The sequence below is a fragment of the Phoxinus phoxinus genome (genome assembly GCF_949152265.1).
Source record: "Phoxinus phoxinus genome assembly, chromosome: 22".
In the NCBI taxonomy this organism is placed as follows: Eukaryota; Metazoa; Chordata; class Actinopteri; order Cypriniformes; family Leuciscidae; genus Phoxinus; species Phoxinus phoxinus.
In genome coordinates, this window is record NC_136897.1 from 7,766,301 (window position 1) to 7,793,275 (window position 26,975).

The window sequence follows — 26,975 nt, forward strand, 5'->3', positions numbered from 1 at the left end:
GTTAGGTTAGGTGAACTTTATTGTCCCACAAGGGGAAATTCATGTGGTCATTCATTACGCGCCCTTGTCACAACATATTTTCTAAAAACATAAACACAACACATAAAACACAACAGTCAAACCAATAAAATAAATAAATAAATAAAAAACTGCAGAAATGACAATCACAATCCAACATTTAACGTTAAAAATGTATAATATTATCAGGTAACTAAAACTATGATAGCTTGCGATGTACTTGATCATTATACAATCTGATCGCTGTAGGTACAAATGATTTATTGTACCTTTCTGTTCTAATTCTCTGTTGTAAAATTCTACCAGTTGACCTATTACTTCTCATAAATTTATGATGTAGAGGGTGAGTAGGGTCATTAAGGATTTGGTCAGTCTTTTTTAAAATAAGCTCATTGTACAGCTGAGCTGCCGACACCTGGTCAAGTCCGATGATCCTGCTGGCCATCTTGATCATGCGCTGCAGTTTCTTTTGGTCCTTAACATGCATGTTGCCAAACACACAGATAAGGCCAAAGGACAGAACACTCTGGAGGAAACTTTTATAAAACATTACAAGAATGTGTCTTTCTAATCTAAAATTATATAGTTTTCTAAGGAAGTACATCCGCTGGTGCATTTTCTTAGTTTTGTTCAGTGCACATTCATTAAAAGTTAACTTAGAATCAATTTCAACTCCCAAGTATTTATACGTTGAGACCCTCTCCACTAATTCACCATTGATCTTAGAGGGGGGAACTATTATTCTGTTTTTGCTAAAGTTTATGACCATCTCTTTTGTTTTCTTCACATTGATTTCAAGAAAATTCTCAGAACACCACTGAGTGAAACCCTGCAATTCCCTCTGAAATTCACTCACAGAAGAAATGTCCGATTTTAAAAAACCAACCAATGCTGTGTCGTCAGCATATTTAAAGTAAGTGTGGGCTGAAGAGGAAGCTTGACAGTTATTGGTGTATAAGGTGTATAGGATAGGTGATAGAACGCACCCTTGTGGTGCCCCTGTATTTATCATTTTTGAGGGAGATATACATGAATTAAATCTGACTTGCTGACTACGATCCGTCAAGAAGTCATAGATCCATAAAATCAATTGGGGATTTACTCCTAAGTGCACTAATTTTCTCACAAGCAGGTGGGGTTGGATCGTATTAAAAGCACTACTGAAGTCAATGAACACAATCTTGACCAGGCTCTGAGCATGCTCAAGGTGCTCATGAGTGCTGTTAATCAAAGATAGCAGTGCATCCTCAACACCTCTCTCTGCACGATAGGCAAATTGATTTGGGTCTAAAAGAGGTAAAACCTCATGAAGAAGATGTTTTAAAATGATTTTTTCAAAACATTTAAAAACTGCAGAGGTAAGGGCAACAGGGCGCAGATCATTGAGTTCCTTAGGTCTATTGTTTTTAGGCACAGGCACTATTAGGGATTGTTTCCATAGACTGGGAATGACACCTGTATCTAGTGACAGCTGGAACAATCTATGGAAGGGCTGTGCCAACTGATCAGCACACACCTTTAGTGTCCTGCAGCTGATACCATCAGGTCCACAAGCTTTACGGGGATTCACACGTCTAAAATAAGATTTGACCTCATCCAAAGGGATATCAATATCCGTACCCTTCATGTCTCTTACTGCTGTAATGGCCTCATTCTGTTCAACTTTAAAATCATGTGTGTCAAATCTACAATAAAAATTATTTAATTGATTTGCCATATTAAAATTGTTCTCTGCTACCATCGGGTGGTTCTTGGGCTTGTATCCTGTGATAGATTGGACTCCCTGCCAGGCTCTCCTAGCATCATCCTTAAAGAAATTTTCTAACTTATGTTTATATGCTACTTTACAGTCATTGATCTTGCTTTTAATCTTTTTCTGCACTGTCTTTTTCTCTTCTCTACTTCCTCCTGATTTAAACACACGCTTTTTTTCATTAAGGAGTTGCTTTAACTCTGGGGTGACCCAGGGCTTATTATTAGGGAACATCTTAATAGTCTTTCGGGGGATGATTGTGTCCTCACAAAATTGTACATACCCTGAGATAGCAAACGCGGCGTCATTGACGTTGTCAGTCCCATCGGTCACTACATTCCAGTCTGTGCACTCCAGGCAATCCTGAAGTGCCTCAGTCGCAGCAGCAGTCCAGCATTTAACCTCCACCTTTTTTGTTTTCTCACGCCGTAGGCGGGACACATATGTAGGCATCAGTTTAATCATATTATGGTCAGAGTTCCCTAGACCGGGCAGGGCCTTAGAATAAAACGCGTCCTGGATGTTTCCATAACAATGGTCGAGGCAAGCTTTATTGCGCGTGGAACAGGTGACATATTGTTGGTACGTAGGTAAAAGTTCCTTTAAACTGCATGAATTAAAATCACCCAACACAAAATTAGCTGCGTCGGGGGCCTCTTCCTCCGCTTTAGTTACAAGTTCATGAATCGTAGTGGCAGCGGCCAATGTGTCGGCGGAGGGCGCAATATACACAACAAACAGTCTGATTTGGTGTATTTCCCTAGGTAAGTGGTAAGGCCTTAGGGAAAGCGCTAATAGTTCAATGTCCTTCGTACAAATCTGATCCTTAATCGTAATATGACCAGGGTTACAATATGTATTGTTAATAAACACGCACACACCTCCACCTTTCCTTTTTCCGGAGTTCTGGTTACGGTCCATCCTCACCAGCGTGTAGCCCTCTAAGTCGACCGACGAGTCAGGGTCCGCCTCAGTGAGCCAGCTTTCTGTCAGGCAGATAAGGCAGGATTGCCTGTACTCGGTGAGATACTGAGTGCAGGCCCGCAACTCATCTGCCTTATTCCTTAGGCTTTGGACATTGCCGAACATAACAGATGGAAGAGGTTGTCTGTAGGGCTGTCTTTTCACTCGTTCCCGGATTCCTCCTTTCCTGCCACGTTTCCTTGCTTTGGCGCTGTTACCCCTTACACATTCCGGTGGTAACAGCGATGTGTCGTAGGGATGAAGTCGCGTTGCAGGGGTTTTAAAATTTAGCAGAAAGTCTCGTGTGTAGGTGATTCGGGCTTCCGGGCCACTATACATGTAGTGATTGTAGCCGGCGGCATAAGTGATCAGAATCACCAGCAAAATAACAGGGTTCGGCTTCATTCTGAGGCCTTAATGTTCATCTATCTAAAAAAAACTTACTTTAAACGTCAATTTTGATGGATTGTAAAACAATTACTAAAACAAACAAACACAGCTGACAGACGCGCAAAGAGACCGTGTCGCCGCTCGCGCATGCGCCACACACAGGGAAGATGGGTGACTCCGGCTCTACTTCAGCCGGAACCGAACAATGTACAGTGTTTCGCCAATTTCGCCATAGCATCAGATTTAATCTCCTTCAGTGACCTACACGTCTCTGTCTACTCTATGAAACTGTCGCCGTCAACTAATATATCAAGCCAAATTAGTTAGAACGAGCCTTACCTGCAGCGGACCAGCGCCTTCTTCACTTCAAGAAGACGCTTCTCTTCTGTCACCGTTCTTCTGTGGCGATATCCTTTCTCTGCTGCTCTGTGTTTGCCGTCGCGACACACAGTTTCTAAAAGAGCAATTTTCTGGGAACACGAGCATTGATGCAAATGCCTCGTTCTCTCTGCACCTCGTGCTGTTTACTTCTGCACAAGGCGGATGGGCACACGGAGTGCGCCACGTGCCTGGGTCCCTCCTATGCGGAAGCTGCACTCTCTCCCAGAGGCTGCCCTCAGTGCGAGAGCCGGCCCATCCCCAGTTGTCACTCTATCTCAGTCCGGTCGAGCCGAGGCCAGGCAAGCCAGCCTCGTACTGAGTATGTGCACAAAACTCGGGTAACAGGTCCCCCTATGCTAGGCAGCCCATCCCCAATTTTCATTCAACCACTATCTACACGGGCCCATGGGTACAAACTATAGCAAATATCAACTGCCTATTTTTTTTTATTTTGTTGCAAAATGTAACTATATTATTCAGATCTCTAATTGAGATCTGAATCAACTGAGAAATCAATCAATTAATTTAGCAATCAAGTATGTCTCTATGAGTCTACAATTTGTCAACCAAAAAAAATCATTGATAAAAAACAATTTCAAAATAGCAACAGATGATATACAAATTTAAAAAAGTGCTTAATTGCCTTTTCTTAGATTTTTCTATTGACTTTGTACACATCTTAAGAAAATTTCAAAAACCATACAAAGTAATCTAAACTGTTTCAAACTAATTAGACAATATATTCCAAACCAGGCCGCCCTCCTGTACATGCATGCTATGATATTCTCTCATATATCATACTGCATGACAGCATGGGCACAGGCCACGCCTGCAGCAACTAAACATATCAGGTCATTATATAATCAAACTATAAAGACTATGGATAAGAAGCCATTTCGCTACCATCACTGCAATATTCTCCAGAAGTATAAATTGCTAAGCTTTGAAAGCTTTAGTGATTTATGTTTTCTCAAACTAACTTTCAAATGTCTCAATAATATAGCACCTGAGCCACTCAGTTCATTTATGCAGAGACAAAGCATCAATAGAGTCACCAGAGGCTCTATCAATAACAACTGTACAGTTTCGTACCGCAAGACTTCATTTGGTCAGTCTGCTTTTTCATATAAAAGTGCAAAGTTGTGGAAATCATTACCCACTGAATTTAAAACCATGACTGAGCTTAAAATGTTTACTTCTCGAGTTAAGTCTTGGATGAAATCGAAACAGGAATGTACCCATTTGTAGTTAGCTGGTTTGTGTATGTAAGTGATTTATATGGTGTGTCTGTAGATATGTTTTTAAGATGAAATAGTAAATGTTGTAGTGTAAAGGCCCAACCATGGACTGGAGTTGAAAATTAGCAGTAGCTATAAACTCTTTTTGCATAGCATCAGTCACAGACTTGTTTTGTACTATGTTTAATTGCAATGTCCATGTCAAATAAATGAATAAATAAATAAAAAATAAAATATATATATATATAAAAAACACGTATTTGTCACACTGTGCGATCATTGACAATGACCTAGTAATAAATGTGTGGGTTTATGACATTTTTTTGAAGACCATTTTTTTGTGCAAAATGTCCTTGTTCATAACACTAGCATCTGATTTGTTGACTGTATGTTGTTATCACAGCCAATCACGATGGACAGTCTATCACTGGAGCAGCAGCTGTCTCAGTACTCACTGCTGAGTTTACTGAATGACCTGCAGAAACAGCCGCATACCCTTCCTCAGAACATTCGTCTCATACGGCTCCCTCCTCTCACCGTAAGCTCCACCCCCAGCACCATCCAGACCTCTCTTTCCAGCCAATCACAGACAGCCACAAGTGGAACTGCCAACTCAGTAAGTTTTTCTTCTAGTGTACGCACTTTGCTTTAGGTTGATATTTCAGTTATCTCAAATTCAACACATCAAATGATTCTAAAGCCCTTTTACTCCCAAAAGTATCGCAGTCAGACCGGCTCTTCAACCAATCAGTCACCAACATCTCCCTTGTCCAATCAGGGCTTCTCACCTGGCAGTTCACCGCAAGTAAGCATAACACCTCTACGGTTTCATTCTTCATTTGATGATTTTTTTAAATGTTGTGTTTATTGGCATCTCAGAGTGTTCTTCTCTTTATTGCCACCATTTTCAGTACACGCACAGTTACAGTACATCTGTTTGTTGTGTTACTAGGCTAATTTCCTTTATGTTAATCCCTGCGTGAGTTCCTGTGTTTCTCCTCAATATTTTGGAATATAATAAAGAATGTCTACTTCATCTTAGTGCATGCTTACCACAGCGTTACATTGTTCTTAATGGATCTTTTTTCATAGCATATTCAGGTGGTTGGGAGCATCTTTGGAGATTCATTCTATGATCAGCAACTTCCGTCCAGACAGACCAATGCCCTATCCAACCAGGTACATACATGTGCAGCATTGAAAATCACTCTTTATATTAAGATTTAAAAAAAAAAAAAAAAACTCTGAAACCCTATTACCAATTGAAAATCAAGGCTGACTTCAGCTTAAGAGTGAGTCATAGCTGATTCAGAGAAGAAGTGAATTGCCTGATTAATTTAGTTCATGATTTAGACCGATAATTCAGTTCAGATCCAGACAAGCAAAACAACTAGATTAGGGCTGTTCTTTGTGATGAACCAATCAACTGATTTGTTCACAAGTTGGTCATTACATTATGGTGCGGTGCATGTTAGTTTTTGTTCAGTCAGAGCACACAAAAGATAGATAGATATTTTTTGCATTATATATAAATATATATTATATATTGGGGTTGCACAATATTAGAATTAATGGAGACGATATATATTGCACCTTGAAAAGACAGTGTTATCAGTCAAATTCATTTTTAGTTGGTTTATTTTGTGTTTTGCTTACATTTTTTAGCCAATAAATCACACCACTGAATGCAACAATTAAGACTGGGTTTCTTTGGCTTCTTTGACTGCCTAAGAAATAACCAGGACAGAGAAAATACTGTCAAGTTCAAAACAGTGTTAGAAATAAGCTTTAACAACACAACTAATACCTTAACCTGTTTGACCCTTTAATCAGTCAAAACGTCTCCATCTGAATTGAAGCTAAAGCAATAGCTGGATGAAATGTGGATGTCCAAATGTGGAAATAGGGATGTCCTGGAACGTCAAAAGTTCAATACTTCTATGGGTCTCACTTTGTGGACTTTCTGCACTCAGCTGTTGAGTATGAATTAAATAAATTAGAGTTTAGCGTGCCATAACGCTACGATCGCCCTATTTTAAATTAAAAAAATATTCCTCTCTAAAGATATTTGAAGTAAACATTCAATAATCTACAGTTTTTTATCCGAATGGTGCTGGATGGCAGAGGCAGGCTACATACACATAAATAAATACACAATACATAATTATTAATACAAATATTTTTTTTTATTATAATAAATTACGTTATTCTGATATGGCTGTCAAGCTGTTGTTCAATTTACATGTATATTTAGTTTTTTTGCCGGAGCACCACCTGAGTCTTCACCTCCCATCTCTACTAGTGTTGCTTGATTCAACTTCCCGCGTCTATTACCAGCGCAGATATCAACTGCGCAACTGGGTTGTAAGTTGCCCGGTTGAGGTCACAAATGAGTTGAAATTTGTAGATTGTGTGAGTAGGGTGCGTTTTATACAAGATTTTATATATATATATATATATATATATATATATATATATATATATACATATATATATATTAATATAACAAGGTTTGGGCCATAGAAATTAAGGGAGAAATAACAAACCGGGAGGGTGTGAAATATGGGAGACTCCCAGGAAAAACGGGAGTTTTGGCAGGTATCCGTGCAGTGTCTTCTGCTTTATGACATATGACAGCGTTAAGGTGCAATACCGCCACCTATTGTACTTTGGGATGTCAACTAGGTACTATATTATTGTACTATTAATGTTAAATATTATGGTTATCGCCAATACTGGTATATTGTGTCACCCTAATTAACACGATATCGATATTTCATGTTTTGAATATCACGGTTATCGTCAATACATTGCGTATATTGCGACACGCCTGTAGAGAGAGAGATAGAGAGAGAGACAGTGCCTAAGTAAGTGCAGTAAACTAATTTCAGGATGGGCAAAATTCAATTCATTTTAATTCTATAGCACTTTCACAGTATATAATGCTGAATCGTCTATGACGCACTCACTGGACTGGACTACTGTTTGATTGAGTGTGATGGTGCAGGAATAAAATTTGCTGCTGTATTACAAATGTTATTATTTTATGTATTGTTCAAATGAGATAAAAACTTTCTAATGCTGATCATGTAGCTGGAACAGTTCAACATGAACATGATGGAGAATCTGGTTGACTCCAGTCACTGTTCAACCCTGAACTACACACAGGCAGCCATGATGGGTTTAACTGGGAGCCACAACAGTCAGCAGGAGGCACAGCAGCTGAGCTACAGTAGCCATGGCAACATTCCCAACATCATTCTCACAGGTATTGTGTCTTTCAATTCAACAAGAATGTCTTTATGCAAATGTCTTTCGATGAGATGTCACAGAGGTACAATAAATGCATTGACACTCTTTACCTATACAGTACAAGCACAAGGTTTGGGAAGGACAGAATGCTTGCATAACGTTATCATTAAAAGTCTGTTTACAACTTTATTTTGTTAATTTTTGAGTAAAACAGGATATTAAACAAGAAAATAAATGTAGGACGGAACTTGATTTCAATAATGTAAATATTCTAATTTCAAGATTATTTTAAAGTGTAACAACCAGTGTCATGCAAAATCAGTTTCTCTGATTTTCAACTTGTCTATGACAGCACAACTATCGCCACAGCGCAGACTGAATATTCAGCGCAAGACGAAAACCTACCGCTGCGGCACTATAGTCCCGCTCAGAAAGTTTCAGAGAATGCTGGGTCTCATGGCCTAAGCATCTTCAGTACTCCAGTTGGGTCTGCTTCGCATGCACCCACTGCAGTTATGGCTAAAAGCGTGAGTACCGTGTCGAGCGTGGACCTCCGGTCTTGTTCGCCTCAGGTCGATCAGAAATGCGTCTCATCTCTGAAATCCTGGAGAGCGACCGATAGGTACCGGTCAGGTGTAAGCCTCTGGACTTCGAGTGTGAGGGTGGTGTCTACGGACGCCTCCACCTCGGGATGGGGAACGCTGCTCGAGGGCAGACCGTTCTTCGGCCAGTGGTCAGAACGGGAAAAGCTTCTACACATAAACTGCCTGGAAATGATGGCAGTCGACAACGTGCTGAGGCGCTTTTGTCCCCAGATAAAAGGACACCACATCTTGGTCCGTTTAGACAACATGTCGGTGGTGGCCTATATAAATCGCCAAGTAGGTATCAGGTCCCGAAACCTTTACAGGCTGACGGAGCGCCTCCTGGTCTGGGCTCAGCACAATCTGCACTCGTTGAGAGCGGCACACGTGCCAGGCCACCTGAATGTGGGACCAGACAGACTGTCCAGAAACAATGTTCCAGCAGGAGAATGGTCTCTACACCCGCAGACAGTCCAACTGCTGTGGAAGACATTCGGCAGGGCGAAGGTAGACCTGTTTGCGTCTCAAGAAAACACTCACTGTCCGAGTTTTTCTCCAAGAGCAGGGATGCGCTGGCCCACGTCTGGCCCCGCTTCCCGCTCTATGCTTTTCCCCCTGTCACGCTCCTACCTCAGGTATTAGAGCGAATCAGGGAAAAAGGATGCTCAGTGCTTCGTGTGGCTCCGTTATGGAAGAACCAAGCTTGGTTCCCAGTTCTGATGCAGCTGACAAGCACTGCCCCGTGGCCGATACCAGTGAGGAGGGACCTCCTCTCTCAGGCCAAGGGCTCGATCTGGCATCCTCACCCAGAGCTTTGGTCCCTACATGCGTGGTCCCAAAAAATGCATAAAAAAAGGCTTTTATGAAAACTGAATAAAAATTGCTTACAAACACACAAATCATTCACAAATGCTAAATTAGGCTAAAATAGAAGGCTCTGAGTGATACTAAATGAAGAGCCGAGCCAAAAGAGCCGAATCTTTGCAAAGAGTTTCCATCACTAGGAGAAGCACATACGCTTTTCAAACAAAGGTCCCTCAGCATGCTGGTAATCACACACACACCTGGTTCTATGTGACATGTGCAGTTTCAATGTCCAATCAGCTTCCTTATTTCTTCCAGGTTGCACTATGTGCTCACAAGCAATAGGCTGCATTCATTTTGACAAAATCTATTTTTTTTCTTTCTTTCTTTAACAATTATGAAAATAGTTTATTTTTTTTATTTTTTTGTGTGACAATTTCAAGTTTAGCTTAAAAGTTATTCCCTGTTGACAATCCTGTATGGTACTGTTTCCCTGATGGTAAACCCATGTCTTCTGCTCCGCCACCAGTCACTGTGTTGTAGAGCTCCTCCCTTTGCTGGATGTGGTCTCCGTAGTTTTCTTTTTTCTGCATTTCAGTATACCTTCTGATGTACATTCATGTCTATTTAATGCTATAACTAGTAAAGAGGAAGAGATGGTCGGTTCACGTGCACTCTGCACTGCAGCTTGAACCGAGGGAGATACAGCAATCTGTCACACCACATTAAAGCACATCAAAATCACAGTTATTGTTTGAATTTCGTAATAAAATTGACGATTGTTTGAATTTCGTAAAAAAAAATTAAGGAATATAAGAAACTAACAAATCACAAGCTTATTGTAATTTTTAGATGGTAGGCATGCTACAAGTAATGTTTAATGAAGTTTTGTTCACTCATCAACTGAAAACAGAATAGATTAAAAGATCGATTAAAAATTAGAAATCGATATTGTCAACCCAGATCTAGCATCCACACAGCTGACATGTTTACCTGTTGTAAACTTATCAATGTTGTGTGCATAAAAAAGTCACTGACACAGTCAAAATGTGCCATTGGAGAAACACTAATTAATGATACATATTTCATTTAAAGATTTCAATCCTCCAAAACTGTTTCAGCTGAAACTTTCAATACATTTTTGGCCAAATATTTTCATTTACCAAAATTTCAGTGCATCACTAAACTGACCTTGATAAAATGTAAACTTACACCAAACACAAGTCACTGATGTCTTGGAAAATCTCCCAACTTACTCCAAATAAAACAATAATGACTTCTGATCACTTTTTTTGTCACTGTATGTGTGAACACTCGTTTATTAGTTGCTAACTGGAATTTTTGATTTGTCGCACACTAGTAACAGGGGAATCTCCACCCAGTCTCTCCAAAGACCTCACCAGCTCATTGGCCAGCGTTGGTGACGTCAGCTTTGATGCAGACTCTCAGTTCCCATTGGACGAGTTGAAGATCGACCCCTTGACACTAGACGGACTGCACATGCTCAACGACCCGGACATGGTTCTCGCCGACCCGGCCACTGAGGACACATTCCGCATGGATCGACTGTGAACCTGTGAATGCAATTTTAAGCGAGACATTCCGCTGCATGGCCTCTCTGTTCACCATCTGGTGAGTGGCTGACCTCGTCCTCCCAACCACCCACACAACAGCATGCTGCCAAACCGCTCATGGCCAGGAGCTGGTGATGGCAGCGAGGGTTTGGGGATTGTGGAGGTGGAAGTCCTGTATCCACACTGGATAGTTTCCAATGCGCAATACCGTCCACCATCCACTCTCTTCATGTATTCATGTTTTGTTTTTGTTTGTTTGCATTTCGTTATCTTTGTTGGTCGCCAACATGCATTTTCTGTTTGTCTTGATGTATTTTGTGTTTTGTTAATCCTTTTGATTCCATTGGCATATGGATCTTTTATGGTTCACACCATTTTTGTGTAATGTTTATTAATTCATATTTACTTTATTAATTATTTTGTCACATTAAGTGAATTGCCAACTTTCATCTATTTTAAAATGTTTACATAATTATGCCATATGTCCATGAATAATTATCTGTCGTTATGTGTGTGAAATCGACATATTTATTTATAATATTTATTTTAATTATTTTTTAAATAATAGATATATATATTATTTAATTATATTTCTGTAAGGAGCACTACTCCCCCAGATTGTGTATTAAGGGTTTAAGGGAGCGTTGCTCATTGTACCCTGGAAGGCATAACGTTTGCTTTTACAAAATGGCTTCCATGGAATTTCAATTTGCTAGCATTTTGTAACATCCAAACATCTCAAGATGTCACGATTGGTGTTATTATTCTTGTTTTTTTCTAGCAAAAGTACAGCAGTCTCTTGATAGAAATATAACCCATTTTTTGGTGTTTTTGTGGACTGTCACGTGACTTTCTGTATGTTTTGCATATGTTATTCAAATTGAAGATTTGATTACTGTTATCGCTGTAATGTACGCTTCAACAGTGGTCAGTAAACGGGATCCAAGAGCTGCTGCAGAAACCTGCTGAACACTACACTGTGAGAGGACCTGATTTTGCCTTATATGAACAAAATGCTGTTTTTAACTGTCGATGTGATTTTCTAATCTCCAAAGTGTTTTCCTCTCGATATTCTTGTTTTACCAATGCCATTTTGTTTAGTATTGAGTGCTGTATAGTTTGTACTTGTACTGCCAAACATAACTCAAGTTTCTGTGTGAAGATGATGTCCTTCATCTGGCATGGGGAGAGTAATGCTCCTTATTCTGTGCTGTTTACCAGAGTTTGTGTTTTTCATTCCCACATGTATGTTCGAGCCCTGTCGCACTTTGATCAAGTGACGTTTTTTGCCCTGTGTGCTATAGCAAAGGTCTTTAACCCTGCTCTTGGGGACCCACTGTCCTGCAGAGTTGATTTCCAACCCTAATCAAACACACCTGCATCAGCCAATCAGCTCTTCAGGACCGCTTGAAAGCACACAATCAGGTGTGCTAAAAAAGGTTTGGAAATAAAATTTGCATGACAGTGGGTCCCCAGAAGCAAGGTTAAAGACCTCTGTGCTTTTAGAAGGAATTAAGGAATCACTCATTTACAGTTCAGTGACACAGTTATGATCTCTATATGCAGTGGGGTCTAAAAAACATAACTTTTTGTTCATTCAAACCTGGAAAGTTGTAGGATATAAAATAAAATACAATTAAAAAAAAGAAATAGTTGTATCTGAGCTAACATAAACTAAATAATGTCCAGTTGTATTTTTATGGAGTAGTGTTAACTTTATTTACAAGATTAATAAAGACTATAACAATTGTATTGCTCATTGTTAGTTAATGCTGGTAATGCATTAACCAATGTTAACTAATGGAACCTTATTGTAAAATGTTACTGAAATACTAAGATATTTGGCAACAATTTACGATAAGGTCTCATTAGTTAATGTTAGTTAATGCATTACGTAACATTAACTAACAATGAGTAATACATTTGTTACAGTATTAAAACTATATAAAATATATATTATTTTAATAATGCATTAGTAAATGTTGAAATTAACATAACAACGAAAATTAATAAATGCTGTAGAATAATTTTGAATTGTTAGTTTATGTTAAATGTTAACAAATGGAACCATGTTGTAAAGTGTTACCACAAAATCTAAGAGATTTTCTTTAGTCATGCGGATAATATAGTTTATATAGATGTTTTACATAAATTATACATTTGGGCCCCACTGTATCTAATTTGCCAGTCCAAAAACATGAAGTGTATGCTACTTTGGATAAATAACCTGGTAAAGTTTATCCCTTTTTGGCCAGATACATTTTGGACATTTGGATCCTTCAAGGAAATAACTCTTAAAATGGTGCAAATCCCATTTGTGATTCCTATGCAAACTGAAAGCATTAATCAACTAACAATCTGGAATATTTCTGTTTGAATATGAATTGTGTACTAAGGGCTGAGAAGTAGGGATTGGCTCAGATGGTGGATATTTATTAGACAACAAAACTGCAATACTCACATTTTATTCTTCAAACTGTGCCATTCAGAATATTTCTTCTATTGTTTTCACGTTTTCCATGAACGTGTTTGTCTCAGACACTTTTTTCCCTGAAAACAGTGTACATAAAGCTTATCACAGGAATATGACGACAGCATGTCAAAACGAGAAAATACCTTTAGAGAACGAGGTCTTCATTAGCTTGGCTGATTCCAGTAAAAAGATTCACTGAACATAAAACAATATAGATTCCGGAGACACAGTGCATGTTTTAATTAATGCTAGTGGTATCATTTTACTGGTTTATTACTAATAACTACGTCTATGATCATGTTTAGAAACGGAATGTATTTATGGGGCTCCGTGTTATTATAGTGCATTACACCAAATGACCTGCTTGGCAATGCTTGACCAAAGCACTTTTGTTTCTTTGTTGTTGTTTTTTATTATCTGTTATGTTGGCTTTTTTTGGGGTCACAGTAGCATCTTTCTGTTCATCACAGTTGTAGCATGTTTGTTAACTTCAGTTGGGTCAATCCCCCTCCCTAGCGATTTGTTCAGCCCTTGCATCTTGAGTTTCCATTTGAAATCCTGTCAGAAATCTGGAAGATATGGCTTTCATACTGACGTATGTGCATTACTTCAAAATCTTCTGGCTGTTACTCCTAGGGGCTTCAGCTATGGCTTTGCTCATGAAACTTGGACTGTTTTACTTTCTGAGAATGGCGACTGTTCAACCCTACATGCACCCCCCCCCCCCCAGTTTATTGTGAAGGTGTTCTTTGTGAACTGTTCTCTGTATTGCACTGATAATTCAGAGGGAGAACAATTCTGGAAGCGTATATGTGACTTCCCAATGCAAACCGAAAAAAGGGCTCAGTCTGTTTGTTGCTTTACCATGTTAAACAGGAGATGTGGGCAGACTGCATGTGTTTATTGGTCAAATAATCTGTTGTTGATGAACATGCAGCATGCAGCCAAGCTGCCTGTTTGGGGCATTTTATTGGAGCGGTTTTAGCTAACAGCACTTACATGTATGTTGGACTTGTTCATTTGTGTCCTGGTTATTTCTGTCAGAGCAAACCCCCTTTAGCGTAAATTCCCCTTTAAGCCTTAATAGAACTGCTAAGCAGTTAGTTACCATGATTACCATGTCCGTACCATTAAGACTAATAAGAACGTAGTTGACTAGATGGGATGTACTTCTTGATAAACATAATGATAGTGACCCATAGGATAGCGCTGATCAGTATAACAACCCTTCCCCTCAACTCATAGCATTAGCATAAACTAAGTGCCATCTACATTGATTTCTTTCTGTAAAGATGATATATTTTTTATTTCGTCAACTGTCATCTCACTTAAGGCAGGTTAATAAGTATTAAAAGACATTGTAAACAAACCGCTCATGAGAGTGTTAGATTACAGAATGTGCATCAAATCTTTGTGATCTTTCATTTTGTGAGCATGAACAGTGCTCGCTCTTTATTGGAATTAACGGTATATTAGGACATATCATTTGTGGTTGTCTAGAGCTTTCATTGGGTTGGATCTATCCAGAGGCCCAGTTCTATAGTCGCTGTGCTGGTGTGGTCAATTTTGTCTCCTATTTGTGGTAATTGATTGTAGAAGGAACTGATTTTGTCTTTGTCGTATTGCTGGTCCTTTTCCTTTCTCAGAAAAAAAAAGCTAAATATGGATGTGCATGATGTCTCAGCTGCATATATCAGAGCCTTCTTGTTATATCATTTATATTTTGTAACCTGTATTTCTGTACGTGTTTTTAAAATACATATATATATTTAAATTCTGGTGTTTGTGACCTCAGTGCTAATGCAGTGTCATCAGTGTATCTGTCAGTCATTTGGGGTTTTGAGGAAGGCTTGTCCACTGTTGTTCTTAAAGTATAAAAAATGGAGTATGAAATATGACACACGTGACAGAAATATAACTCAAAACTAAAAACATTAACCTTGTAAAAAATAACTCTGATGTTGAGTTTGGGTTTAAAAAAGCTGGATTTGCTGGGTTCTGAATGTCTCAAAGTCCTCTGGGATTGTATCTGCAAAAACAAAGAGGAAATACAATAGAATTTAATAATTTTCTCCTCAGAGACTGTGAATTTTGTATACCCATATTACACATTTTACCTTAATAATACAAAAACTGTATGATTCTGCACTTTTTTCAAGGGAAAATTTGCTGGATTCTGCAGAATGTATAAAGTCTTCCAAATGAAAGGATATTCATTGAAAGTCCAATGGGAACTGGATCATGAAAAACGGTCACCCAAAGAGGAATTATTGTAATATTATATATTGCTTTTTGTCATAAATTTGAAAAATAACATGATTCAATGAATCATGCAAAAAAAAAAAAGACTTGAAATATGTATTTACCTTTATTTTGTATAAATAAAAATCGATCGATTTTTTATCATAATAACTATAAAAAAAGTAAAATATATTAAACATTTGGGAGTACTATACTCCTATTGGTATCTTTAAATATTTTCAAATGAGCCAAACTAATAAATGATCAGGCAAGTGGCCAAGGATGTGTAGAACGGTTTACTTATTTTCTAATATATGCAAAATATATTTTATCAAAATAACTGACCGTTGCATCTGTAGCGCAGGTTGGCCCAGATGATGTTCTCCTGAGAGAAGCAGAAAACTCCCAGTCTGCCTCCTCTCATGGTCGTGTCAATAATAATTCCTGTGTCTGCTACCATCTTCTGACCTTCATAGAACCGAACCCTGTATGCAAGATATGCAGAGTATTTACCTAAACATGCATAAAACAATATTGCAAATAAAAAACAGGAGTATTTGCAGATGATACATTTTCCATCTGATTATACCTAATATAGCCTTCTTGGGGTCTGTGCTGCAGGAACCAGCGGTAAGAAGTCTTGTCTTTCCAGCCAACATTTCTGGAGTCTTTCCACAAGAGTTTTACCTGGTCAGTGGAGTCACCTGTGTGCCAGAGTGAATTCCGCAAGTTTTCTCCAGGTCCCGTGTCTGATTTCACTGCCTACCAACAAAATAACAAACACTTATATATATTTGATCCGAGCAATAAAAGTTGTTACTCTGCACTTAAAGAAATCAGATCACACCTTTAGTTGGATACCAGGCTCAGCTACGGCTCGGAAAGGATTGGCTTGCCAGTAAATCTGCTCCACTTGCTTCCACATTACCACGTAGAAGCTTGAGCTGTCCTGATAGCCAAAGATAAAGCCTGCATAGTCGTCATCCGTCTCAGTATTCACATGAAACGTCCCTTCGAAGTCCACACCATTGAATGCTGTGTAGCCTGTTGGAGTAACCAGAGGGGTTAAGCTTGGAATCAACTTTACAGCACATCCACTACGCTGTTTTTCCTTGTCATAGTCTCTTACCTACAGCCAGTCCAGGGTCACTGTTCATGGTCTGAACAATCTCTCTCCCCTGTTAAAAAGGATGAGCATTCCTTAGTAAGTTCACACTGTGAGAACTTTGACTACCACCATCTATGACGCAGAAAGAGGCAGACAGACCTGATTGAGCACCACCCAGTTTGGATCGATCTGCGCATCACCCTCTGGATCTAGAACTACAGTCTGATAGGTTCTGAAGTCGGTGAGAGTGACCTCAGCATTCTCAGGACAAACGTCAATGCTGTCGCTAAATGTGTCATTGTCAAAGTCATTCTCACAAACGTTGCCAATGCCATCACCTGCAAATCAACAGTCAAGAAAATTATGCAGATGATTATGACCTGACACATACATGACAAACCAGCAAGATCAGAAAATGGCTGAAAACAATCCACAAGAAGGGTTGTAACCCTGCTGGAAAAAAAAAAACCTTTCCACTCTAATCTAGGTTTGTTGGTTTGGTGTTGGTCAATATGGTTCATAAAGTCTTTTCAGTTAAACTAGTTAAGAAGGCTGGTTGAAACACCAGCATTCCATATTGAGGACCATCATCCAAAACACAACATATGTTGTTTTTTTGAACAGGAGATTATTTCAATCATAATAATGTTATTAGTATAACAGTTTGACGTAAAGTAAGGTTTCCAAGCTTCAAAACCTGACCATCAACGTCCTCCTGCAGTGGATTTGGAATCAGACGACAGTTGTCTGGACCAGGTGGAAGGAGATCGGGAATGCCATCGTTGTCATCATCATCATCACATTCATCTCCAATGCCATCCTTGTCTGTGTCTAGCTGGGAGCTGTTAATAACTGCAGGACAGTTGTCTCGTGAGTCCTGATGCCCATCTCCATCACTGAGGATAGAGACCAAAGCATTGGATTAAACGTTCTGATTATGGGTGTTACCAATGGGAACCAACATGTGGAGTTTTGTAATACCTGTCTTTGTTGGTGTCACAAGGATCACCAATTAAATCATTATCCACATCCGTCTGTAGCAGAAAGAAGGAGAATCATGAGTTATGTAGGCTTTTTTAATACCTCAATTTCTTGGATTCAGAGTTTTATTCCACCTCTATCACTCTGCAGTCTCTTTTTTACATTGTACTTTTGAGTCTGAACAACCAGATCTTTGGGTACCAAAATTTGCAAGACCACACCCAGACCACTTTTTTTTAAGCGGGCTCGGGTGTGTACTCTAAAAACGAATTCTGACATCAAACCATTTTGGGTAAAGAGAGAAGAGAGAAGTTACAAGTGAGAAATGAATTAAGAGTTAATCAGACCTGATCAGGGTTGCGGACGTAGGGACAGCTGTCACAAGCATCACCAACATTATCACCATCTCGATCTTTCTGGTCACGGTTTGGAACCTTTTTGCAGTTATCCTTAGCATTTTTTATTCCTAGAAAGCAAACCTTCTCAGTTGGACCAATGCATCTGTTCAAAGTAACCCAATGAAGGAAATATCTAAAGTCTTACCATCCCCGTCAATGTCATCATCACACTCATCACCCTGACCATCACCATCTGTATCCTTCTGATCATTGTTTTTCATCAGACGGCAGTTATCACAAGCGTCTCCATAATCATCCTGATCAATATTCTTCTGATTGATATTGGGGACGAGCACACAGTTGTCCTATCAGAGAAGCAAGCAGTAAAATGGTCATGGTAACTGGTAGTTTAGGATTAGAGCTCCCCAAATGCCTATATAGACAACATTGGGCATAATCCCTAAATTTGACTAAATTCTAAGGCAGCATCACAAATATCTTTATGAAGAAGGCAATTCAGGACATTTCCGTTAATGAGCTTTGTCTGTGATATGTATTTTAATGTAATGTTTTAAGTGTAATATTAGCTGAACAACATGCTAACTTCAAACTATATTAGAATCAATAGTGAGTCAAGATTCCTCTCCATTTACATGCAGCATTATGTATATTGTGTGAAACTGTTGCTATGTAGAATGTTCAGTCCAGTTCTGGTTGCAGCCGTTGATAGCTTACTTTTTCTGCCCGTAGTGTAACCACTGTTACTTTAACTTTGAACTTCCGAACCATAATTCCAACGCTGTCTCTAGGAACATTTAGTGCATTCGCGATCTTTCTGTATCCTGTTCTTTGTTTGTGAAGGGTGATGATATCTTCTCTTTAACTTGTTGGACCATTCTTTTGACTTAACCAAATTTCTAACATGCAGTTAAATGTGACACTTAAACAAACCTAGCCAGTTCAGATATTTCACATGTTCTAGCTCAAGCAAACATAGTGCAACTAATAAAGCCCTTGATAAGTTGCATCAGGTGTGCTTGAGACAACACCTGTTTTGCAGATTTATTCTGTTGTGAGGGATTCTATTCGGAGGGGTTGAATAATTTTGAGACTGCAAAAGTCATTAAAAGTTGAATTTTCAGTTGAATTTGGGGAAACCACTTGAAACATTTGTTGTGTTGAGCTATTTCAATTAATTTTGTTTGATTTGTTCATTGCAAAAAACTGAAAGTTTTTTTAAATTTTGCCAATAAACCGGATTTGCAATGGGGGTTAAATCATTTTGATCACAACTGTATGTCTGGTGATATTATAACACTGCATTTAACCAAGATGGTGTGGTGACCTCTGACCTCTGTGTTTAGGATCCCATCTCCATCTGCATCCTCATCACACGCATCACCGATGTTGTCTTTGTCTGCATCTTCTTGGCCGGAGTTTGGAACAGTGAGGCAATTGTCCTAGAAAAGCATTTAACTGAGACCTCAACACTTTTTAACAAGTTCTTCACTTTTTACTTTGTTTTTACTTAATGCTTAATGCAATACATCTTTATTCTTGGTTTATTATTATTATTTATTTTTACCTTTGCACAGTTTCTTTCCACACATTCCAACTTTTCATCAGGAAAGCCATCAATATCAGTGTCTGTTCCGCACAAGTATCCATTCCCAGCCCAACCAATTCCACACTAAAACAGATTATATCAGTTAGGCCAGTCACATCTGTATAGGAGTTTGCATACAGTATGTGAAATATGTCAAATTTGATCATTGACTTACTACACATTCAATCTGTCCATCACGATGAACAATGCATTCTGCGCTGCCATGGCAAGGATTGGGCTGACCATTACCACAAGACCGCTCAGGTTTGCAGCCTTTCGCCTGATCCCCAACAAAACCAGTCTTACAGCGGCCACAACGAAAAGAGCCCTGACATAAACATACAATGATTCATATAAACAAGGTGAATGTACAGATCCCACTGATTGATATGAATCAATTTCTCCAAATTTGTAGACTCGTGGTTATCATCTGGTTTGGTTAGTTTTTACGTTGCACTGTGGTGACCCAACACAATAGCTGTGATCCAATTCAGGGTTCACAACTTATGTAAATATGTTCAACTCAATCGAATTATCTATAAAATTGTATCTTGGTAAAATATGTAAATATCTTGTGTTTTTTGAAGCTCTTTGCCCATTTTCTGTTATCCGGGAGGGATGCATCCAAGTCAGCTTTCAAAGGATGCAGTCTCTGAATTGGGATGCAGCTAATATCAAAAACGAGGGAAATAATTAATACAATTTGGCCATGATTTGCCGAAAATGTGGGAGCAAGTTAATAAAAGGTGACGAGTTTTACCTAAAATGAGGGAACATATTAATAAGACGTGGCCATAAATGAATTGGGCTCAAATCATGGGAATGAATTCTTAATTTATGTCCATGATATTACTTTTTTGTGCATGTCATGTCTGTGACCCTTCAACTGAAAACATTTTTAACCTAAAAAAAAAATGGGCACCTAATTACATGGGCAGTGGGCACATGTAAATTAACCGATTCAAGTCAAACTGCCCTATTTTAACGATCTGAAACGCAAGTGTCAAAGCGCAAGTAACTTTGTGGGCTGATCCCGGCGCTGTTGCTATTTTCCCGGCGGGATAAATGCCTCTTGCGCCCGACGCAAATCTAAAAGGGGTTGGTCTGAAGTAGCTTCATTATTCATAGGTGTGGTTTGGGCGTAACGTGAAATAAACCAACCAGAGCGTCCTCTCACATTCCCTTTAAGAGCAGGCGCGCTTGTTCCATGGCGGATCGCTATTATAACGGCGGATTTCCCAGCGCACGCCAGAAGCGGTTCACAGCCGAGGACACCGACGTTCTCATCAGGGCCGTAAAACACAGAGAAGTGACATTGGGGAGGATGGGAGAAACCCACCCAAATTAGCTTCGGTTAAACAGGCGTATAATTTGGGTAAATGTGTAGCCTAATCTAGATTATTTTTAAAAAAAAATCTAGATAGATCTTTTCCACATCTTCAGGGACACAACAATGATTTCCCTCGTGTGTTAATATTTTTCCTTGTAATAATGTATGATTTGCAAAAATGAAAAGTGCTGCGTCTGTTTATATTAGAGAATCAAGGTGTATGCGCGTTAACACGCTACATTATGGCCAAGCACGCGCCTTTAAATTACCATATCACTAACGCGCAACGCGCCACTGTCTTTAGACTGGGTTTTTCCTGGTCAGTGGCGCAATTGCTTTCTAAAACTGGAAAATAGCACCAGGGAAGTTTTGCGTCGGAACACGCCTCCTCTTTGCGCTGAACCGCCCCCGTGAGCGTAAGTTCATTCCCTAATTTACCGACGTGCGTCTGTGGAGGGAAAAGTCCGCTGTAAGGGGGTGCAAAATAGGAATGATACATGCGTCGGTGTACAAAGTCAATTGCGCTGGGTGCAAGATAGGGCCCAAACTGTTCCTTAATGGTTCCTTGCCACCACATTAGTTGATAAAAGATATTTTTAGTGTCAGATCAGGTAAAAGTAACTACTGAAGTCTCTTTTTACAGTGTATAAATAGCAGAACCAATTCTTGGGCTGCAAACCACCAGATAAGAACCACTGCTTTAAACGTAGCTCTGCTGCTGTGACCAACAGACCATAAAGGATAACTCACTGGTGTGTTGATGCAGTTGGAGTTCTCCACACAGCCTCCATTTGAGTTATCACACTCATTAATGTCTGCGCAGACCTGCATATAATAGTTTCCATTTAATTTCAAACATTTTATCCATTGATTGCCTCATGATTCTTCTCATATAAAAATGATACCTGTTTATTGGCAGATGCATAGGCGAGTCCAACCCCCTGCACCTGGGGTCCCATGTACCCAGCAGGACAGGGCCCACAGCGAAAACCAGGTGATGTGTTAATGCATCTCACCCCCATGTGACATGGCATTGCAGCACACTGTACAACAAAGAAATAGTAGAGAACAAAAATCTTACTCTGCAGTGAAGTACAAATTATTTCAAAACTACTACTAAAGTACTTTTAGAGACAATATTCCACACAGCACAACAAATCCTTAAGAGAAAAAGACTAAGGGATCATTCAAAGCGAAATGTTAGCACCCTGGAAAGACACCTCAGGAAGCGGATGCCATTTGTAGTGGCATTCCAAATGAAAGTGAACCCCTTCATAAAGGGCCCTTCCACAAGTCCGTTAGTGAAGGGAACATGCAATTGAGGAAATCATTTTTACCGTTTATGGTTATGTGAGCCATTTTAAAGCTAGATGGTGGGAGAGTTTGAGTTAACATATAAATAAAATAATTCAAGTTGTTCAGCGAATTCCAAATGTTTTTTTTGCCCTTGAAAGGCACTTTGGTAAGGGAACATTATTTGTAAGGCCGTTCCAAACAAAAGGGAACAACTGAATACCTTCACGAAGGGCCCTTCCACAAGGCTGTTAGCGAAGAGTGCATGCAATGGTCACTTTGAGGAAGTCATTTTATCAATTTTATCGTCCTTGCGATTCATTTTAAAACTACCGTAGATGGCAAGAGAGTGAATGAATAAATAAATAGAATAATATAAGTTGTATCCGTTTTTTTTGTTTTTTTGTGACATGAAATTATTATTTAATTTAATTAATTTAATTTAATTTTAGTTTTAGGTCAAGTATTAATTTTTCTATGGTTTTGTCCTTTACTTTAAAAAATTTTTATATAGTTTTTAGTTATGAATAGTTATTTTTATTTTTTTAGGTATTAATAGAGTTATTCATTTTTATTTCAGTTTTAGTTATTTTAGTACATCAAGATTAACCAAATGAAAATTACAAATGCTTTGACATCTAGCTGAAAAGAAATTAGTTAAAATTGTTATATTTTATTTTATTTCAGTTAGCATTTATTTTATTTTGAGTAACCGTTTTTATGGTTTAGTTTTAAACAACTAAAATAACCCTGTTACCACATATTTGTCATGCAATTTAAATTAGGGTTTATTTTGGTAAGAAATGTGCTTAATAGTACATCCAGTGTAAAAATGACTACCTGCATGATCCTAATAAGAGACAGCAAGTTTTATAAAGAGAGCAGAGAGGGAGGAACACACACACACGCATGCACGCACGCACGCACGCACGCACACACACACACACACACACACACACACACACAAAAGCATATTTTGAAACTTAATTATAAATGTATATTTATTTGCAACAACTATATTAAAGGGAGTAATAAGAAATGAGTTGTAAGAACAGCTAATGGAGTAATGGATGCTATACTGTATTGTCATGATAACGTTCCAGGTAAAGATAATAAGTTACAGTGTCAGTGCTCCCTTAGCCAAGCGTGTTCCAGACTGCTACCCTATAAGACACAATTTCCCTGCTCCCTCCAGAGTCCCCACTTCAAGAGCCCCCTTTGGAGTGAGTATGGATGCTCACTTCTGATTGGAATTCACCCTATGTCAGCGCAGGGAGCCCACTCACCTCATCAACATCAGTACAGTGAGTTCCATTTCCCATCATGCCCTCTGGGCACAGGCCACACTTGATGCCACTGGGTGTCATAATGCATTCCACACCAGGGTGACAGGGGTTGGGAACACATGAAGGCTGTGGATCTACTGCTCTCATGCCTACAAGGACAAGAGAGAACGAATATCCAATATTTAGCAGTTACAATCTCGATTATGAATCTGATGCAATGATAAGCTTAGAATTCCTCACCACAGGCTTCACACTCCATAACCGTGTTCTTCAGGAAAACGATTTCCTGTATCTATAAAACAAATTGTTCATTTGTCAGTGTTATGTAAGAATGTGAACTAAAATGTGATTGAACTTTTTAATATGTTATTTAAAAATATTATATTATCAACAAGTAAAATCATAACATAATGACAGCTTTACAAATCATTAGCTAATGATTAATTAAAGCAGAATTCTGGAACTTGAAATGCATGGCTTCGTCCCATTGTGGTATTTAACACATTAATTTACACTATTAGTTAATACTACTGTATATTATATTAATTAATACATCATGACACATTAATTTAATAGCAATTCATACAGTATATTAGTTAATCTATTAATCTTAGTTCTTCACGAGTCATACATTAACACGTGATTATCTGTGCATGAGTTAAGCATGAATTAATGCATATTAGTGCCATTGTATTGTGAAGTATTACCAAATAGTATGTATCGGTTCTAACACATTTTTATATCTATGTTCAAAATATTGCATTAATTTTCTGTTGTACCATTTGTTTCTCCAGGAATACATTGCTCATTTATACAATAAGTAAGTCTTAATTGATGACAGGCTGTTGAAATGTATATATATATATAATGTTGAAATATTATATATATATATATATATATATATATATATATATATATATATATATATATATATATATATACACTCAAAAAAATGGTGGGTTGTTTCAACCCAATTTTGGGTAAAATATGGACAAACCCAAATGTTGGGTTGAAAATGTAATGTAAAAATTTAACCCAACAGCTGGGTTTGTACATATTTTACCCAAAATTGGGTTGAAACAACCCAGCATTTTCGGCAGATGGCACTAATCTGCCTTCAAAAAAATTTCTTTTAAATGCCTAGTCTCTATTTTAACCTGAAATACTGTATTAATTGTGTTAACTCCCAAATGAGGAGCACCAGAGGGTTAAATAAAGATTGTTAGTGGATGCCAGAGGTTTCATACGAAGTCATTTACCCTGAGAATTTACCATGACATACTTAAGGAAATGATCGGAGAGCCCCTTTGGTTTGGTTTCTGAATTACCTGTTGCTTCAGTAGTTCTTTGATTTCAGCAAGCTCCTGGTTTGTGCCTTTAATCTGTTTGATAATCTCCCCATCTGTAGTAAACAATGTAGAATTAGAAAGATGATTTTGCAACATACTGATTTATCGAAAGGAGAATTCTTGGTTTGGAACCGTCATATTTGCAAACCAAAACATTGTGTATTAAGTTTCTTTCTGTTCACACACAGCTATAGTATCGAACGGCTTACAATAAAGCATGAAACACTGTACTTTTATTATTATGATATTTTTTGAGCTCATTAAATATTATGCTAAATGTCTTTCTTCTGCAGTATGAAGACAGTCATACAGGTTTAGAATTACCTGAGGGTGTGTAAAAGTTCATATTCATTTTTGAGTGAAATATCCCTTTGAAACCTGTTTCAACAGTCAACTAAGAACAGTTTCACGATTAATGCCTGTAAGGCCCCGCTCAAAATATAATGGCTTTTCCTGCAGGCCCTGTGGATGAATTTTCAGCATCTGACATTTTAGCAGTCAGTAATTTGCCAAGGACTACAGTACATCTGTGTCTCACACACATTTTGAGTGTTTATGCTGTGTGTTTGTGAATAGCAAATGCCAATCTAAGTTTGTTGAATAATGGTGGATCCTACTTTCTGTGTTTCAGCCTGACCATAACATCATGTTGATTAATCTCATGGGTGAACATGTTGTTATGACAAGAGATAAACTGTTGCAGTTTTGATTTATGAGGCTGGATTTATGATTCACATGAGCAGCACCACTAGCCTGATCAAATCAACCTGAGACCATTTCTTTCTCAGCTCTAGATGTGGGGTTAGGTTTAGCTTTTCTCCATTGATGATTCTGGTAAATTTAAAACCATGTTAAATAAAAAGAAATAAGTAAATACAAATCTAAGATACAAACTTAGTAGGAGGGCCTTCTGTCAGAGGTTCCCCTCCCCAGAGAGAAGTCCAGACAAACAGAAGGGAAGTGTGCTCTTTCCATTAGCGGCATCAGTGTTTTCCATATGCATTCCAGTATTCCATAAGCTCAACTTATCAGTTATTCATCTTGACTGGTGGGCCACTTAAAATGTTGATCTTTATTTTGCAACTTGCAGAATGGAAATGTTTTATTCAGCTGAATATATGCTAGTAAAGCATACCAAAACCTGCCGACATGATAAGTTATCTTACTTGGCAAACAGTATAAAGATTCTTAGCATAAACCCTTCTAGGAGTTTTGCAAAAAAAAAAAAAAAATAATAATAATAATAATGTTTACATTGTTATATATAACTCAAACATATGGTTATTATGAATATACTCTCTGAAATAATCTTGCAGTGTACTTTAGATATTCCTCTCAGATTTCGGAATATATAAGATACAAAAAATATATACATTTTATGAAGAAATAAAAAAATAAATATATAAGATGCAAAAAGTCCACTCACCTCTGGATATTCCTTGAGCCGAAACCAGATCAGTGTGCAGATAAAAGCTGCAGCTGAACAAGAGAGTCCACAGCATGTTCAGTGCCTGTGTCTGAGGAGGGCAGCAGATCTCAGGTTCTGAGTGTGTCTGTCTCCTCCGCTTTTATACCACGTCCCTGACGTCATCTGCAGTCTGGTTCTTCACAAATCACACCTTTCATTCCGTTCCAAGGTTCACGTGTAAAGCCGGGGGAAAAAAATACTTGGATTTGAGTCTCTCTCTCTCTCTCCCCCACACACACACACACACACACACACACACACACACACACACATACACACACACACACACACACACACACACACACACACACACACACACACACACACACACACACGTGTGTGTGTATTCTTGTTTTTGTGTAATCAAAATGTTGGGCACTCTCATCTTTAGTGTGCTTTGCCATAATACTAAAATAGTTAAAATTATAAAGTCTTCAGATTGTTCACATGCACAGAAGTATTTGCAGATACACACACATGCTGTTGAAACATTTCTATTGTTTATTTTTCACCAAACAAGTCAGTGCAACATATGCACAGCAGAT

General features: G+C 38.5%; 2 protein-coding genes across 2 annotated transcripts in view; one reads left to right on the top strand and one right to left on the bottom strand.

The window, feature by feature from the left end:
- crtc1b (CREB regulated transcription coactivator 1b) overlaps positions 1-10,957 on the top strand; it is a 30,591-nt gene extending 19,634 nt beyond the window's left edge. Inside the window, exons 8-12 of the mRNA XM_079596768.1 lie at positions 5,147-5,359; positions 5,462-5,548; positions 5,836-5,922; positions 7,837-8,011; positions 10,744-10,957. Of these exons, the coding sequence (XP_079452894.1) occupies positions 5,147-5,359; positions 5,462-5,548; positions 5,836-5,922; positions 7,837-8,011; positions 10,744-10,955 (774 nt within the window). The 3' untranslated portion in view covers positions 10,956-10,957. The remainder of the gene's footprint in view (positions 1-5,146; positions 5,360-5,461; positions 5,549-5,835; positions 5,923-7,836; positions 8,012-10,743) is intronic.
- A 44-nt stretch (positions 10,958-11,001) lies between these two features.
- comp (cartilage oligomeric matrix protein) lies at positions 11,002-26,500 on the bottom strand. Its single transcript, XM_079596764.1, has 19 exons — positions 26,389-26,500; positions 24,942-25,015; positions 23,854-23,905; positions 23,614-23,762; positions 21,940-22,077; positions 21,785-21,859; positions 19,880-20,032; positions 19,684-19,788; positions 19,451-19,558; positions 18,304-18,463; positions 18,108-18,226; positions 17,761-17,813; positions 17,482-17,675; positions 16,939-17,117; positions 16,801-16,849; positions 16,519-16,715; positions 16,261-16,433; positions 16,017-16,156; positions 11,002-15,459 (listed from the first exon to the last, which is right to left on the bottom strand). Exons 1-19 carry the CDS (start codon positions 26,462-26,464, stop codon positions 15,404-15,406), a joined length of 2,250 nt encoding a protein of 749 aa, XP_079452890.1. The 5' UTR covers positions 26,465-26,500; the 3' UTR covers positions 11,002-15,403.
- Between the last annotated feature and the right edge of the window lie 475 nt (positions 26,501-26,975).

Coding starts and splice junctions, on each gene's coding strand:
- comp (XM_079596764.1), bottom strand. CDS start 26,464: ATGCTGTGGACTCTCTTGTTCAGCTGCAGCTTTTATCTGCACACTGAT. Junction 20,033..21,784: donor CCAACTGCATCAACACACCA/GTGAGTTATCCT, acceptor TGTTTATGTCAG/GGCTCTTTTCGTTGTGGCCG. Junction 19,559..19,683: donor TGGAAAGAAACTGTGCAAAG/GTAAAAATAAAT, acceptor ATGCTTTTCTAG/GACAATTGCCTCACTGTTCC.